General features: G+C 42.4%; 1 protein-coding gene across 4 annotated transcripts in view; it reads right to left on the bottom strand.

Moving 5' to 3' along the window:
• Positions 1-1,558: 1,558 nt before the first annotated feature.
• Positions 1,559-19,128, bottom strand: part of LOC143293899 (deleted in lung and esophageal cancer protein 1-like) — an 85,830-nt gene continuing 68,260 nt past the window's right edge. For all 4 annotated transcript variants that reach the window (XM_076605249.1, XM_076605251.1, XM_076605252.1 and 1 more), the window contains exons 33-37: positions 19,127-19,128; positions 15,318-15,464; positions 7,419-7,572; positions 3,467-3,590; positions 1,559-2,640 (exon numbers count right to left, since the gene is read on the bottom strand). The exon at positions 19,127-19,128 is cut by the window's right edge and continues 220 nt beyond it. In XM_076605249.1, coding sequence (XP_076461364.1) covers positions 2,517-2,640; positions 3,467-3,590; positions 7,419-7,572; positions 15,318-15,464; positions 19,127-19,128 — 551 coding nt within the window. In that variant the 3' untranslated portion in view covers positions 1,559-2,516. The remainder of the gene's footprint in view (positions 2,641-3,466; positions 3,591-7,418; positions 7,573-15,317; positions 15,465-19,126) is intronic.

The following is a 19,128-nucleotide window of genomic DNA, read 5'->3' as shown; positions in this document are numbered from 1 at the left end:
CTTCTGTAGTTTTCCAACGGCGACTCAAGATGGTTTAAACAGTACTTTGATTTTTTTAAAATGTCACAATACAAATACAATTAATTCAACAGGACAAGAAGAAAATCTTTTTATAAGTCCTGTCATAATGTACATCATCATGGCCATCATCATCATCATCATTATCACCATCACCATCATCAGTCCCTCAGCTTGGGAGTTGTTGGGGGGACGGGGGGGGGGGGGGGGGCATGACAGCTGAAAATACAAACGACCTCCTCCACACTTCTGTCAACAGTTGTCAAGAGAAGATCCGGGAAGGTCATTCCCACCCAACGGACGCAATAGCCAAGTGGTTAAAGTGCTGGACTTTCAATCTGAGGGTCCCGGGTTCGAATCTTGGTAAGGGTGACTGGTGGGTAAAGGGTGGAGATTTTTCCGATCTCCCAGGTCAACATAATTATGTGCAGACCTGCTTTTGTGCCTGAACCCCCTTCAAGTGTATACACAAGTAGAAGATCAGATACGCACGTTAAAGATCCTGTAATCTGGTGGGTTATGGAAACAAGAAAATACCCAACATGCCATGCACACCCCTGAAAACGGAGTATGGCTGTTAAAGATCCTGTAATCCATGTCAGTGTTTGGTGGGTTATGGAAACAAGAAAACACCCAGCATGCACACCCCGGAAAACGGTGTATGGCTGCCTACATGGTGGGGTTAAAAAATGGTCATGCACTCGTGTACATACAAATGAACGTGGGAGTTGCAGCCCACGAACAAAGATGAAGAATTCCCGTCCAGTCCTGGACGTCAGCAGACCAGCTCTTGTGTTGATGTCCTCATTTCCATCCTCCCTCCACGCTGCCTTGCAGGACGGATTCTGACAGGGTGTCGTGTCTGGCACAAGACATGTCCAGACAGAGGCAGCTTTTTTCGTTTGACGGTTGACAGAAGGGGGCTCTTGGGGGGGGCGCCACAAGCGTCTTGACCAAGCTCCTCATGTGGTCGTTCATCTGCTTCTTTTACTTCATCCCATTGGTTTGTCCGTTAACTGCAATGGGGTTTAGACACCATACACATCCATCTGGATGTTTGTCTTGAGCTCTGTGTACGAGATGCGATGATCACTGGTCTGTCTATTCACTGCAATGCGATTAAGACACGATGCACATTCATCTGGCTGGTTGTCTTGTGCGCCGTGTATGAGATGATATTTTGGAGCAGCTTCCTCGAGAATGATCATTTCCAAGGCCTTCATTTTTCTTTCAGCGTCTGCCAGCAATGTCCATGTCTCGCATCCATAGCGCAGTGTGGAGACAACCAGCCAGGTTATATACAAACACTGAACATGTTGTGGTTCTGTCTGCAAAGTATTAAACAAACGTTTTGACATCAACAGCAGCAAATGTTTACACTTTTCTCTCTTTTTTTTTTTTGGTATAGATATTTTATTCTTTGAACATGCACTTTTCTTTTGGCGAAATAAAAGGATAAAATTTGTAAAGAATTCTTTTTTTTATATCACAACTTATCATCAACAAAAATTGAACAAATGTCACACAGAACACAAGGAAAAAAAGATGTCTTTTTATTACATTCCAAATAAAGCAACAGCATTACTTGTACAGTGTTTCAATACACAACATATAAAACCAAACAAAAAGAAAAACACAAAAAAGCCCACTTTATTTGTCTTGTTCTTTGTCATAAATAATATCACAGTGTTCTGTCTGGATACAGAATAATAACATCTACCAAGTCAAAAGGATGGAAATATAATGACAGAAACTTCACAGTCTTCAACTGTCTGCTCTTAACTAAACAACCACTAGTGATAATCTTGTTTAACGCTGAAATTTGTTTCACAACACACTCCTCTTTAATGTCTTCAAACAGAAGAATATACATAGTCCGAATGAAATCTGGACACAAGGCATATCACAGACACAAGCTTCACAGACAGTTTTCAATTGTCTGCCCTTTACTGAAAAAGACCACAACTGACAATTTTGATTCACAGTGAAATTTGTCTCAAGACTAAAGACTCTTTTGCGCATACCCAGATTCAAACACTCGACTGTTGGCCAGCCGTTCTTTCTCTGTCTCTGGACCTTGCAATTGGAATGAACTTCCTCTTTCGCTTTGTCAAGTCTCCACACTCAGCTCTTTCAAGTCTGGCCTTAAAACCCACCTCTTCCTAAAACAGCCTCCTTTGCCTGCCTCTTCCTTGTCTTTAGTATGTACAGTTTTAGAGTTATGCATGCGTGTGAATGACTGGTGCGAAAGCGCTTTGATTTGTCTCTGCACAAGATTCAGCGCTATATAAATACCATTATTATTATTATTATTATTACTGGCTTCAACTCCAAGAATTCCCAGTCTGAATTAAATCCAGACTTAAGGAAAAACACAGGCATGGAAAAAAAAAATGACATCACAGACTTCTACCAGAAGAAAAGAATTCTGCTCTAGAATCTGACGATCACAAACTTCGGAACGTCTTCTGGAAGAAATGAAATCTGCTGGTCTGGTTTCAGGCGTTGAGCACAGCCTCATGTTTTCCATCGTAGGATCCTCGGCCTCGCACGTACAGTCGCTGGTGGGCCTCTCCCAGCATGCCTTGGAACAGGATGACGGCTTCGTAGGATTCGGCGTGCCTGAAGCACAATGGTGGGACCGTAGGACGTGGTTCAGTCAGATGTAACTGGTCATCGTTCTGCTTGGTTCTGTCTTCTGTCCTTGAATGTGTGTGTGCGCGCGCGTGTGTGTGTGTGTGTGTGTGTGTGTGTGTGTGAGTGTGTGTGTGTGTGTGTGCACATTTGTATGTTTGCGTGTGTGTGTGCACATGTATGTGTGTGTGTGTGTGTGTGCACATGTATGTGTGTGTGTGTGTGCACATGTATGTGTGTGTGTGTGTGTGTGTGTGTGTGCACATGTATGTGTGTGTGTGTGTGGTGTGTGTGTGAAAGCACATGTATGTGTGTGTGTGTGTGCACATGTATGTGTGTGTGTGTGTGTGTGTGGTGTGTGTGTGAAAGCACATGTATGTGTGTGCACATATGTGTGTGTGTGTGTCTCTGTGTGCTTCTTTCTTTCCTTCGTTTAACGTCTTTTCACTGTTAACTGACAACAGACAAATCTAAATCTGTGTGTGTGTGTGTGTGTGTGTACAAGTGTATGTGTACATGTGTGCATGTATGTGGCCATGTACCTTTGTTTACACATATTGTGAGACACAGACGAGTAATCACATGTTTGTGCACAGTTGTTTGCCGTCTTTCCAATATCTTCCCACTTGGCAGGCAATCACTGCTTAAAGACAGCACAGACAACACAGAGATAGACACAAGAAGAAGAAACAAAAAAACACGACATAGACAAAAAAAACAACAGACATCTAGATGGACAAAGGAAAACAGCACAGATGACATATACAGGAAGGGAGACAACCAGACAACATGTAGAGAAAGGGAGACCACCCACTTGGCGGTGAAGTAGACAGACAGCAGAGTCTTGCTGTTGCTGACGTGTGTGATGTAGGCATCCAGCTGCCCGTGAGTGGGGCTGATCTGGAACGTGTCCTGCACGCACGTGGCCGACTTGCTCTCTGCACACACCACAAAGGTCGATAACTCAATTAGTACTACCAGTTAGCTCCCCTGACTGTCTCCACAGACCAACCAAATCGCCCCAAGATAACAAAATGTTAGAACTGATGAAACTGAAAACTTCCAAACTCATCAGTAACATAACGAGTTAGTTGGGGACAAAATTTAAAACCTCCTCTCTTCTTATGCTATCATGCAATGAGATGATGAAATTATTCATATTGTTTGTTCGACATTTGCACACACTAATGACTTGAAAATGCATCCAGGAAAGCACAAAGAGTTTGAAACAGATTAACTCTCTCCATACGAACGGCGAAAGAGACGACGTTAACAGCGTTTCACCCCAATTACCATCATCAAAGTATTGCAAGTGGAAGGCTCTTATACTGAAGAGGTGAATGTTGACAAAGAATACCACAATTCTGATGACGGAAGCTATAGGTTGGGTCATTCAGACACCCACTGGACATCCGAAGGGTCTGTGTAGAGGAGAAGAGAGGACTGGCCGTACTGAGTGAGTTAAATTCAGAACATTATATAGCCACGACAGTCCCCTTCGTCTAATTCCGTTGTCTGCCTTGTGACTGAGACGAAACTGAGTCAGACGCCATTGTCGACTCTCACTTTTCATGTGAACCGGTCACCGTGAAAACGACTCTCCTGCTCGCGAGCACAGCAACACACGCTGCGTTTACTGGTCACAGTGGAGAGAGGAAAGGTCAGTAAAGATAGTCTTAGCTCATAACGTCAATTGGGAAATTAGGTGCCACACCAAAAATTCAAAACTATCTATTTGTATTTGTATTTCTTTTTATCACAACAGATTTCTCTGTGTGAAATTCGGGCTGCTCTCCCAGGGAAAAGCGCATCGCTACACTACAGCGCCACCCTTTTTTCTTTTTTTTTCCTGCGTACAGTTTTATTTGTTTTTCCTATCGAAGTGGATTTTTCTACAGAATTTTGCCAGGAACAACCCTTTTGCTGCCATGGGTTCTTTTACGTGCGCTAAGTGCATGCTGCACACGGGACCTCGGTTTATCGTTTCATCCGAATGACTAGCGTCCAGACCACCACTCAAGGTCTTGTGGAGGGGGAGAAAATATCAGCGGCTGAGCCGTGATTCGAACCAGCGCGCTCAGATTCTCTCGCTTCCTAGGCGGACGCGTTACCTCTAGGCCATCACTCCACGTTACCTCTAGGCCATCTAAGGCCCTGATTGGGGCTCCCTTGTCTGAAACGGCTGTAAAATAGTAGGAACCATGATCGACGCCTTTTGTCCGGATTGAGTTAACTCTCTCACTGCCCAGTTTCTGTGTGAAAAACGCTCCCCATGCTCCTCAATCACAGGCTTCGGTTCATGTAGAAACAACACAACCGACTTGTTCACTTCAAACTGGGTCAGGGGGCAACGGTTAGTCATTGTTCTGTTGGCGGGAAACTGGCTGCAGCTGTCCAGCTTTGTTACAATGTGAAAAATGGTCTCATCAGCATGATCCCTTGATGTCGACAAAAGTCGCCTATCACGGTGCAATGTCTTGTCAACAAAAGACGCCTATCGAGGTGCACTGTCTTGTCAACAAAAGTCGCCTATAACGGTGCACTGTCTTGTCAACAAAAGTCGCCTATCAAGGTGCACTGTCTTGTCAACAAAAGTCGCCTATAGCGGTGCACTGTCTTGTCAACAAAAGTCGCCTATCGAAATGCACTGTCTTGTCAACAAAAGTCGCCTATGGAGGTGCACTGTCTTGTCAACAAAAGTCGCCTATCGCGGTGCACTGTCTTGTCAACAAAAGTCGCCTATCGCGGTGCACTGTCTTGTCAACAAAAGTCGCCTATCGCGGTGCACTGTCTTGTCAACAAAAGTCGCCTACCGCTGGTCACTGTTTGTCAACAATAAGTCGCCTACCGCGTGCTCTGTTTTTGTCAAAAAAGTCGCCTACTGCGGTGCACTGTTTTGTCATACAAAAGTCGCCTACCGGGGGGCGTTGCACTGTTTTGTCAACAAAAGTCGCCTACCGCGGTGCACTGTTTTTGTCAACAAATGTAGCCTACTGCGTGTGCTCTGTTTTGTCAACAAAAAGTCGCCTACCGCTGGTGCACTGTTTTTGTCAACAAAAGTCGCCTACCGCGGTTGCACTGTTTTGTCAACAAAGTCGCCTACCTGCGGGGCATGTTTTGTCAACAAAAGACGCCCATGGAGGTGCAATGTCTTGTCAACAAAAGACGCCAATCGAGGTGCACTGTCTTGTCAACAAAAGTTGTCTATAGTGGTGTACTGTTTTGTCAACAAAAGACGCCTGCGGTGGTGAAAGAGCTGAAGACTTAAGGTTCCATCGCCTTTCACGGCCACCGGGGCACTGAATTCACATCCGCTGTGTCTTGGGCTCGGCATAGGAAGGCCAGGGCCACATCCTCTCCTTCCGGTGTTCTGATCTTCCGCAACTGACGAAAGTCAGGTTAACCCATTCACACCTGGGTGGAGTGAGGAAAAATCAGAGTACAGTGCCTTTCCCCAAGGGACACAACACCATGTCGAAACAGGGGCCACGAACCCTGGTCACTGGTGAACACACAAGCAACAGTGATGTACAAAAATTGCCGGAACAATAAGGATGGGCGCAATAGCCGAGTGGTTAAAGCGTTGGACTTTCAATCTGAAGGTCCCGGGTTCGAATCTTGGTGACGGCGCCTGGTGGGTAAAGGGTGGAGATTTTTTCCGATCTCCCAGGTCAACATATGTGCAGACCTGCTAGTGCCTGAACCCCCTTCGTGTGTATACGCAAGCAGAAAATCAAATGCGCACGTTAAAGATCCTGTAATCCATGTCAGCGTTCGGTGGGTTATAGAAACAAGAACATACCCCGAAAGCAGAGTGTGGCTGCCTACGGGATAAAAATGGTCATACATGTAAAAGTGCACTCGTGTGCATAAGAGTGAACATGGGAGTTGCAGCCCACGAACACAGAAGAAGAAGAAGAAACTGGAAAAATAACAATATATCATTCCCTTTCCACCGTATGAGTGAAAGCATAAACACACACACATTCATATACATTGACACACACACACACATAAAAGTGCACACACACACACACACACACACACACACACACAGTGCACCTCATTGTGCAAATTAAGAATATCCTGTCATGATTTAGCAATAGAAAAAGGCCGATATTTCAACATTCCAAAAGAAAGGAGACTATGTTTACAATGTCAAACAATAAAGGATGAATTTCATTTCTTAGATGACTGCGAATTATACAAAGAAATTAGAATAGAATTCATACAAAAAATTCAAAATTACACTCCAAATATTATTAAACCCAGTCAGCTAATACTGGAAGACAAACTTGTGGGACTGTTTGGGAAATTTGTCAGTAACTGCTGTCAAAAACGCCATAGCGTGCAAGAGTGATTCAATGTCTTGTTCAATATTTATCTATTTTTGTTTTGCTTTTTTTGTGCGTGGTTTCATGTAACATTTGCATGCGTGTCTTATAAACCTTGTTCAGGTTTAATTGACATTAACTCACTCAGTACGGCCAGTCCTCTCTTCTCCTCTACACAGACCCCTCGGATGTCCAGTGGGTGTCTGAATGACCCAACCTTTAGCTTCCGTCGTCAGAATTGTGCTATTCTTTGTCAACATTCACCTCTTCAGTATAAGAGCCTTCCGCTTGCAATATTTTGATGATGGTAATTGGGATGAAACGCTGTTAACGTCGTCTCTTTCGCCGTTCGTATGAAGAGAGTTAAAACTGATTCTGATTCTGATTCACACACGCTCGCACACACGCACGCACACACGCGCGCGCACTGACCAAAGCTGGCGGACCAGGTGCAGTGAGAGGCGGTGTCATTGGAGATGAGGAGCTGCAGCTGACGACGCTGCCCCACCAGACAGGTCCCGAAGTCCAGCTCCGACTTGGACAGCGCCATCTGGGGGATGGCCACGGTGGCCTGAAGCGCCACCTTCTGCACACCCACAGCACACAGTCATCACCTCACTGACCTCATGTTTCATCCAGGACATGGAAAACAGCTTTTTTTCTTACTACAATAGCCGAGTGGTCAGAGCGCTGGACTTGAGATCTGTGGGTCCCGGGTTTGAATCTCGGTGACGGCGCCTGCTGGGTAAAGGGTGGAGATTTTTCTGATCTTCCAGGTCATCATATGTGCAGATCTGCAAGTGCCTGAACCCCCTTCATGTGTATACGCAAGCAGAAGATCAACTATAATGTTAAAGATCCTGCAATCCATGTCAGTATTCAGTGGGTTATCGAAACAAAAACATACTCAGCATGTAAAACCCCCAAAACGGAGTATGGATGCCTACATGGTGGGGTAAAAATGGTCATATAAGTAAAAGCCCACTCATGTACATACAAGTGAACATGGGAGTTGCAGCCCTTGAATGAAGAAGAAGAAGAAGAAGAATACTGCCTACCTCTGTAAAGACATACCCTGTTTATACTTTCCAGTCAGCCAACCACACACGGCCATATCACAACTGCCTAACTAAATAGTAAATCAAACCATGTTAAACACAAACCTCACATCTGAAGAAAAATCAACAACAACAAAACAAAAAACAAAAATGCAAAATAAACAGTTCATGAGATCTTATCTGAACCATCCTGCCCAACGCTCAGCCTATATCACAGACTGACAGCAAAGTGAGAGCTGTATGATCAATGGTTTCTCCACTGCAATGGGAAGTCATATACAGCTCAGTCCTTTGTGAAGGACTATGACTCTCAAACTAGGAGGCAAGATTGCTCTGGCTCTTAGTGCTGCAGCCTTGTGGGCTAGTTGGCCTTTGGGAACCATCCCCAACGCCGACTGTCCTAAAACCCTCTTGGCCGAGAGAGTGGGGGATGTAACTTGGGCAAGACACTCTCCAATATGATCAAATTCTAACCCACACAGTCGGGACAGTTGCCTCCTTCCCTGTTCTGATGGTCATAGTCCGACATGACTGACTATCATATCTAAACCATAAAACCCCTAACGGCAAGTCAGACTAGGTAGGTTGTGTGGAGGATATCAGCCCATCCACTTAACTCACTCAGTACGGCCAGTCCTCTCTTCTCCTCTACACAGACCCCTCGGATGTCCAGTGGGTGTCTGAATGACCCAACCTTTAGCTTCCGTCGTCAGAATTGTGGTATTGTTTGTCAACATTCACCTCTTCAGTATAAGAGCCTTCCGCTTGCAATATTTTGATGACGGTAATTGGGGTGAAACGCTGTTAACGTCGTCTCTTTCGCCGTTCGTATAGAGAGAGTTAACTTATCATCCCCAGATCAGAAAATATTGCATACAATGATCGAGAATACTTCAAAGCCAGAAAAATACATTAACATAAAATAAAATAAAAAGGTCTACAGGCAAATAGCTCGGCAGACTGGACAGCTAGTGCCCTTCCCAGTGTTTACAATTTCACTTCCTAATTGTCAGTGCAAAACAGCACAGACAGTACATCACAGACTGCTTCTTCTTCTTCTTCTTTCGTTCGTGGGCTGCAACTCCCACGTTCACTCATATGTACACGAGTGGGCTTTTACGTGTATGACCGTTTTTACCCTGCCATGTAGGCAGCCATACTCCGCTTCCGGGGGCGTGCATGCTGGGTATGTTCTGGTTTCTATAACCCACCGAATGCTGACATGGATTACAGGATCTTTAACGTGCGTATTTGATCTTCTGCTTGCGTCTACACACGAAGGGGGTTCAGGCACTAGCAGGTCTGCACATATGTTGACCTGGGAGATCGTAAAAATCTCCACCCTTCACCCACCAGGCGCCGTCACCGTGATTCAAACCCCGGACCCTCAGACTGAAAGTCCAACGCTTAAACCACTCCGCTACTGCGCCCGTCATCACAGACTGCAGAAAAGGGGGGCGGGGAGTGTCAAGGCTTGCTAGGAAAAAGGACGGAAGAATGGACTGGGAAGGCAGAAAAAGAGAGAAGACAACAGCTGAGAGTCTTTCAGTATGGGCGTAGCATGGAAAGCATTCACCCACCACTGGTGATCCAATCCAACTCAAAGAACTCATTTCACAGAACCCCAGTGGACGGGCGCAATAGCCGAGTGGTTAAAGCGTTGGACTTTCAATCTGAGGGTCCCGGGTTCGAATCACTGTGACTGGTGGGTCAAGGGTGGAGATTTTTCCCATCTCCCAGGTCAACATATGTGCAGACCTGCTTGTGCCTGAACCCCCTTCGTGTGTAAACGCATGCAGAAGATCAAATACATACGTTAAAGATCCTGTAATCCATGTCAGCGTTCGGTGGGTTATGGAAACGAGAACATACCCAGCATGCACACCCCCGAAAGCGGAGTATGGCTGCCTACATGGCGGGGTAAAAACGGTCATACACGTAAAAGCCCACTCGTGTACATGCAAGTGAATGTGGGAGTTGCAGCCCACGAACGCAGAAGAAGATGAAGAACCCCAGTGACGAACATCAATACAGCAACTGGCAGAGTGGTACATACATCCTCAGATAGCTATGAACACAAAGAATAGTTACTGTCACTACCGCTGACTGTTCACCACGACCATGACTACTACAGAAGACACATCCTCAGGTAGCTATGAACACAAAGAACAGTTACTGTACACACATCCTCAGATAGCTATGAACACAAAGAACAGTTACTGTACACACATCCTCAGATAGCTATGAACACAAAGAACGGTTACTGTACACACATCCTCAGGTAGCTATGAACACAAAGAACAGTTACTGTACACACATCCTCAGATAGCTATGAACACAAAGAACAGTTACTATACACACATCCTCAGATAGCTATGAACACAAAGAATAGCTACTGTCACTACCACTGACTGTTCACCACGACCATGACTACTACCGAAGACACATCCTTAGATAGCTATGAACACACAGAATAGCTACTGTCACTACCGCTGACTGTTCACCACAACCATGGCTACGACAGAAGACACATCCTTAGGTAGCTATGAACACAAAGAATAGCTACTGTCACTACCACTGACTGTTCACCACGACCATAGCTACGACAGAAGACACATCCTCAGGTAGCTATGAACACAAAGAATAGCTACTGTCACTACCACTGACTGTTCACCACGACCATGGCTACGACAGAAGACACATCCTCAGGTAGATATGAACACAAAGAATAGCTACTGTCACTACCACTGACTGTTCACCACGACCATAGCTACTATAGAAGACACATCCTCAGGTAGCTATGAACACAAAGAATAGTTGCTGTCACTACCGCTGACTGTTCACCACGACCATAGCTACTACAGAAGACACATCCTCAGATATCTATGAACAGAAAGAATAGTTACTGTATACACATCCTCAGATAGCTATGAACACAAAGAATAGCTACTGTCACTACCACTGAGTCTGTTCATCACAGTCATTACTGTTACAGAAGACAGACGACAGATACACAGACCATGGGCGCACTCCTGTCCACATCCGCGTTCTGTGGATCAACATCCTTTTCTTCAGTTCATGGGTGTGTGTGTGTGTGTGTGTGTGTGCGTGTGTGTGTGTGCGTGTATGTGTGTGTGTGTCTGTGTGTGCGTGTATGTGTGTGTGTGTGTATGTGTGTGTGTGTGTTTCGTGTATGTGTGTGTGTGTGTGTATGTGTGAATGTGTGTGTGCATATGTGTGGGTGTGTGTATGTGTGTGAGTGTGTGTGTGCATACATGCGTGTGCGTGTGTGTGTGTGTGGGTGGGTGGGTACATGTGTGTGCACACGTGAGAGAGAGAGAGAGAGAGAGATTCAGATTCAGATTATTTATTCATTAATAGGCCTAGGCCCCTTATGAAGGGGTAAGTGACAATATAAGTAATAACAAACAAAATGAAAATATATAACCAACCATAATACATACACACATTACATAAACACTGCAATGAAGTACAGCATCTTAAGATGTCACGATATCACGAAATTTAAATGCCTGGTGTAAAAACAGTGCCAGATTCCATATATCAGCATGTCTCGTGGATGACAATAATAAACTCAGTTTGAATAAACATGGCTGTCGATAGTACTTAGGTGGTATATATTTTTCTCTAATTCTACAAAGAGCTGGACAACGAAAAACAAAATGTACCTCGTCTTCTTTGTCTTCTTTACATAGTGGGCAAATTAAATCATTGTCAGTAAAATCTCTGTATCTATAGTAATGTGTAGCTAAGTCTGACACGCCTAACCTAAATCTTGTTGTTACATACTTCAAATACATGTCCATGTTACATACCAAGTACTGTTTAACATCATGCGAATGTCCAAAAGTTCTATAGAAGCTAAATCTTTCACTGTTTTGAATATGGTAATTCCAGTCCTGCCATCTACAATCAATCAAGCGTTGCCGGAAAAGTCTTACAAACTGATTTATACTACCAACACCTTGATTCAACCATACATCACCAAATCCATATCTAAGTAAACAAATACGTACATCTGTGACCCAATTTCTCTTTCCCCTAATATCTAACTCATACAACATTTTGTAAGCTCTATAAGGTATTCTATAATCTTCCATTTGTAACAACTTAAGCCAATAACGTATACACTGTATAGCAGAGTTAATATATATCGGATGTCTATTTGTTTCACCATAAACAAGATCATTAGGTGTACGCAGATCTACGCCTAGAAATTTCTTCAACGCAAACAAATGCACAGATTCACATTCCAACGCGGCTTTATGCAGACCCCATAATTCAGAACCATATTGCATGACGGGTTGTACCTGAGCATCAAAAATTTTCAAAAACAATTGTAGAGAAGTGTTATTTAACGAAGATAATCTTTTTATAACACACAATAAGACATTTTTGGCCCTGCTAGCAAGATCTTTACAAGCAGAAACAAAGCTCAAACGTGTAGTAAAATTTATCCCCAAATATTTATAAACATTGACAACAGGCATTGTAATACTATCATAAAACCATCTTTCCCGTGAACCTAAATATCCCCCCTTTCTAAATACAATGATATTACTCTTACACATGTTGACTTTCAGTTGAAGGGAACTTGCTGCACGTTGTAAGTTATTCAGCTGAGTCTGTAGACCAACAATAGTTTCTGACAAAAGTACAACGTCATCTGCTAATAACAAGATAAATAATTCAAATGCATCAAAAGAAAAAGTGGCACCATGTCTTCCGTTATTAATAACATCAATGGCCAGTTCATTTATGAAAAGGGAGAACAACACTGGACTGCACACATCACCTTGTTTTACTCCAGCTGTACAGGCTATATAATCTGTCAACTGTGCACCACATCTAACTCTACATTTTACGGTATCATAAATACTCCGAATACACTTATACAATTTACCTCTTATACCATTTTTCAACAATATTGGCCATAGCAGATGTCTGTTTATGGAGTCGAAGGCTTTCTCGAAATCAATGAAGGCTACATAAAGTTTACGATTATTAGAAAATTGCTTTTGTACCAGTGCCAAAAGAGCAAACATATGATCTGTTGTTGAATATCCTTTCTTAAAGCCAGCTTGGTGGTCTCCGGTAATGTCATTTTCTTGTACCCATTCTTGTATTCTATTATTTGATATTGTACTAAACATTTTGCTACTTATATCACTAAGACAAATGCCCCTATAGTTATTTGGATTGTTGACATCTCCTTTCTTTAAAAGAGGTAAAATAACTGATTCTGTCCAGCTTTGAGGAAAGATACCCTTGTCAAATAGTGTATTAAATAATTTAACAAAAAACTGTATAACATGGTCATTTGAATTCTTATACATTTCACCAATAATACTATCCGGCCCAGCAGCTTTACGATTTTTCAGTTTCCTCATTGAATATAATACTTCCTCCCTAGAAATTGGACGGTTCATATAGTCATTAGACTCAACATACTGAACATCCCCATTTACATTAACCACTAGCTGTATCTTTTTCTAACAATGATTTAAAGTGATGAAACCATGTGTCGATACTGATGTCATTTCTTGGTTGTTTTCTTTTAAATGAGGTTTTGTGAACAGCTTCCCAGAACTCTTTCTGGTTCTGTATAGATGTGACAAGTTGATCTAACAATGCATCGTTAAACTGTTTCTTTTTTCTTTTCAACATTTTTTTGTATTCACGTTTGACTTGATTATATTCATGGCAAACATTCCCATCCAAAGAACGTCTGCATTTCGCTAATAGTCTTCTTACTTTTCTTTTTTCAATCTTACACTCTTGATCGAACCAATCATCAAACGTTCTGTTATTACCAATATAGATACGTTTCTTCATGCAGTCAGCACATTCTCTCAAACATTCATTAAACTTAACAAGAGCTTTGTTAACATCAACATCAATTAAATCTATCGCCTTATCAATTTCAGTACTTATTCCTTCTGTGCGTAGAAGATCATTAAATATATGAGCATTGTTATCATTCCATACAAACTTCTCCAAAATTTGATGACTACATACTGTATCACATATATTTTCATTAGGAAAAGTAACACTTGCAGTAACAGGCATATGATCAGAATCTATCCGTTCGCAAACATTCAGCATACATGCATCACACACAATGGAAAAAAGCTCGTTTGAAAAAATAAAGTAATCAACAACACTACTCCCTGTATCAGAAATATATGTGGAGCGACCTTCAAGGTCGCCATTACATATTCCATTCAAAATAGTTAAACTTAAAGTAGTGCACATGCTGAGCAGTTCTTTCCCATAATTATTCAGAGTACGGTCTTCCGAAGAGCGTTTAGCATTAAGTGATTGACTCTTATGTTGCACGTCAAGGACAGAATTTTCTAAATAATCATGAGAAATGTTTGATGTCCTGCTATTCAAATCTCCACAAAGAACAATATATGCATCATATTTCAACAAAATATCAGTCAAACATTCTTCAAGTAAATGTATACCATTATCATAGTCAAAATAGGTATAAAAAGGAGACCCTTCTGGTGGAATGTAAGCGCAAACATAAAGTACATCTTTAGGTGTTCCAAACAACTTTTTGTCAATAAGAATCACACAAAAATTAGTATATTCAACGTCAAGTACTTTTATAAATGGAACAAATCTATTTCTTACTAAACACAAAACACCGCCAGAACGTCTTCCTTGTTTTGAAAGTTTGATTGCAGATTTAGAGAGAGAGAGAGAGAGAGAGAAAGAGATAGAATATGTGCATGCATTTTTGTGTGCTTTGTGCTTGACATGTTAACTCAAATTGCTTTGAGAGGTCTGAAATCGCTATACAAATGTACCATTCTTATCATCATAACGATAATCATCAGTAATTTCATCATCATCATCATCACCACTACCATCATCACCATCATCATCATCATCGCTACAATCATCATCATCACCATCATCACTACCATCATCATCATCATCATCATCACTACCATCATCATCACCATCACCATCATCATCGCTACAATCATCATCATCACCATCACCATCATCACTACCATCATCATCATCACCATCATCATCACCACCACCATCATCACCATCACCATCATCATCATCACTACCATCATCATCATCGCCACTACCATCATCACCATCACCATCATCACCATTACCATCACCATCACCACTACCACCATCATCATCATTACCATCATCATCATCACCATCATCACCATCATCATCATCATCATCATCATCACTACGTCCAAAAGGGGGGTACCTGCTGTGTCGTGTTGTTGAAGTCGATGACCAGGTGGTCTCTGATGTCCAGCCGGTGCTCAGAGGTGACGCGCTCCCAGTCCTCCGCGCCCTGCTCCTTCTGGTAGTCTGCCAGCATGCTGGGCGTCACTCGCAGCGCCACCTTCACCTGTGCACAGAGCAGCCAGCCCATCATCGTCTGTCCATAGAACAGTCCTCTGTCACCTGTACGTAGAACAATCCATCCATCCATCATCATCATCATCATCATCCGTGCATTAGATCAAATCCACCTTCACCTGCACATGAAGCAATTCACCTGCACATAGAACAATTCACCGTTGACTGTACGTAGAACAATCTGCCTGCTTATATAGACCAGTCCACCTGTACATAGAACAGTCCATTGTCACCTGTACATAGAACAATCCACATTCAGATGTGCGTAGAATAATCCATCTTCACATGCACACAGAACAGTCCATCGTCACCTACACACAGAATGATCCATCGCCACCTGCACATAGAACAATCCACTTTCAGATGTGCATAGAATAATCCATCTTCACCCGTACATAGAACAATCCATCATCACATACACACAGAACAATCCATCGTCATCTGTACATAGAACAATCCACATTCAGATGTGCATAGAATAATCCATCTTCACATGCACACAGAACAGCCCATCGCCACCTGTACATAGAACAATCTACCTTCAGATATGCGTAGAATAATCCATCTTCACATGCACATAGAACAGTCCATCGTCACCTACACACAGAACGATCCATCTTCACGTGCACACAGAACAATCCATCTTCAGATGTGCATAGAATAATCCATCTTCACATGCACACAGAACAATCCATCTTCAGATGTGCATAGAATAATCCATCTTCACATGCACACAGAACAATCCATCTTCACCTGTAAACAGAACAATGAATCATCACATGCAATAGAACAATCCATCATCATCTTACATACAACAATCCACCTTCAGATGTGCATGGAATAATCCCTCTTCACATGCACACAGAACAGTCCATCATCAGATGTGCACAGAACAATCCATCTTCACCTGTACACAGAACAATCCACCTGTACACAGAACAATCCACCTGTACACAGAACAATCCATCTTCACCTGTACACAGAACAATCCATGTACACAGAACAATCCACCTGTACACAGAACAATCAACAATCCACCTGTACACAGAACAATCCACCTGTACACAGAACAGTCCATCGTCACCTGTACACAGAACAATCCATCGTCACCTGTACACAGAACAATCCATGTACACAGAACAATCCACCTGTACACAGAACAATCAACAATCCACCTGTACACAGAACAATCCACCTGTACACAGAACAGTCCATCGTCACCTGTACACAGAACAATCCATCATCACCTGTACACAGAACAATCCATCTTCATCTGTACACAGAACAATCCACCTGTACACAGAACAGTCCATCTTCACCTGTACACAGAACAATCCATCGTCACCTGTACACAGAACAATCCATCGTCACCTGTACACAGAACAATCCATCATCACCTGTACACAGAACAATCCATCATCACCTGTACACAGAACAATCCATCATCACCTGTACACAGAACAATCCATCTTCATCTGTACACAGAACAATCCACCTGTACACAGAACAGTCCATCTTCACCTGTACACAGAACAGTCCATCTTCACCTGTACACAGAACAATCCATCATCACCTGTACATAGAACAGTCCATCGTCACCTGTACACAGAACAATCCATCATCACCTGTACACAGAACAATCCACCTGTACACAGAACAATCCACCTGTACATAGAACAATCCATCATCACCTGTACACGGAACAATCCACCTGTACACAGAACTATCCATCATCACCTGTACACAGAACAATCCACCTGTACACAGAACAATCCATCATCACCTGTACACAGAACAATCCATCATCACCTGTACACAGAACAATCCACCTGTACACAGAACTATCCATCATCCATGTACAAAGAACAATCCACCTGTACATAGAACAGTCCACAATCACATTCACTGCCTTCACTTGTGTGGAATAATCCACCTTCGTCTGTGGAAAGAACAATCCGCGAACACACACACAATCTCAATTCACATACTTCACCTGTACAAAAAGAACAACAATCCTCTACCATTAATACTGCTGAATCACTGTTTGTCAAGTTGCACCACAAAGAGAGAGAGGGGCAAGTGTTGTGCTATGATCTTTGTGACGGTGGAATTAAGTTTCATGATGTGATAAAAATGTACTATTTAGGTACTGTGGTCGCCATAGACGTCTTAGCTCGCTGAGCCCTGTGGAAGGATGCATGGCTTAAAGAGTGGGATTGGTTTGCGCGCACTGGTCTTCACTTTAAATCTTCACAGCGCAGGCAGGAAGACCCCTCCAGCGACCAGCCAGTTTTAACTTTCACGTGCGCCAGCTGTTCCCGACAATGCAAGTCCAGGATTGGCCTGTACAGCCACCAGAAGGCTTGCCTCACCCGGACTAGACCTTCTTCCCTGTGATCTTCGGATACAAAGAAACTGCCATCATCAATCATTTAGGTCTTGTGGTGTACAATATGTATGATGGAGTGATGGCCTAGAGGTAACGCGTCCGCCTAGGAAGTCAGAGAGAATCCTGAACGCGCTGGTTCAAATTACGGCTCAGCCTGCCTGATATTTTCTCCCCCTCCACTAGACCTTGAGTGGTGGTCTGGATGCACGCTGGTCATTCGGATGAGACAATAAACTGAGGTCCTGTGTGCACCATGCACTTAGCGCACATAAAAGAACCCACGGCAACAAAAGGGTTGTTCCTGGCAAAATTCTGTAGAAAAATCCACTTTGATAGGAAAAACAAATAAAACTGCATGCAGGAAAAAATACCAAAAAAAATGGGTGGCGCTGTAGTGTAGCGACGTGCTCTCCAAGGGGAGAGCAGCCCAAATTTCACACAGAGAAATCTGTTGTGATAAAAAAGAAATACAAATACAAATACAACAAATGAGTATTGTGTTGTGTGCGTGAAGATTTTGTGTGTGTGTGAACATGAATTAGTGTTTCAGTGTCTGGTTGGACGTCTGCTGTGCCGCGTTAAACATGTGAGTTCTTCATTTCAAAAAGAATATTGTGAATTTTACAAAGCACCTATTCTCTAAATAGGACCGTAAGTACTTTTTTAAAAAAATGGGTACACACACACACACACACACACACAGAACCATGTTTTAAACGCTTTTTTGTTGTTGTTGTTTTGATTTTGTTTTTTTTACATCAAACAGTGCAATGAAGCATGCTTTACATGGAAAGGTGCTTTTGAAATTAAATTATCCTGACTGTTAATATCATCAACATCATCATTATTATCATTATCATCATCATTGCTATTATCATCATAATGATCATTATCATTTTTATCATCATCATCATCATTATCATTACTATCATCATCATTATCACTACTATCATCATTATTAACATTACTATCATCATCATCATCATTATTATTATCTATCATTACTATCATCATCACCATCATCATTATCATCATCATCACTATCATCATCATCACCATCACCATTATCATATTATTACTATCATCATCATCATCATCATTACTATCATCATCATCATTACTATCATTATCATCACTATTATCATCATCATCATCATCATCATTATCATCATCATCACTATCATCATCATCATCATCATTACTATCATCATCATCATTATTATTACTATCATCACCATCATTACTATCAAACTGACACTTACCA

The sequence above is a fragment of the Babylonia areolata genome, chromosome 19, assembly GCF_041734735.1.
Source record: "Babylonia areolata isolate BAREFJ2019XMU chromosome 19, ASM4173473v1, whole genome shotgun sequence".
Taxonomy (NCBI): Eukaryota; Metazoa; Mollusca; class Gastropoda; order Neogastropoda; family Buccinidae; genus Babylonia; species Babylonia areolata.
The sequence above is the reverse complement of the archived record's forward strand: the minus strand, read 5'-3'. Positions and strand labels throughout refer to the sequence as shown.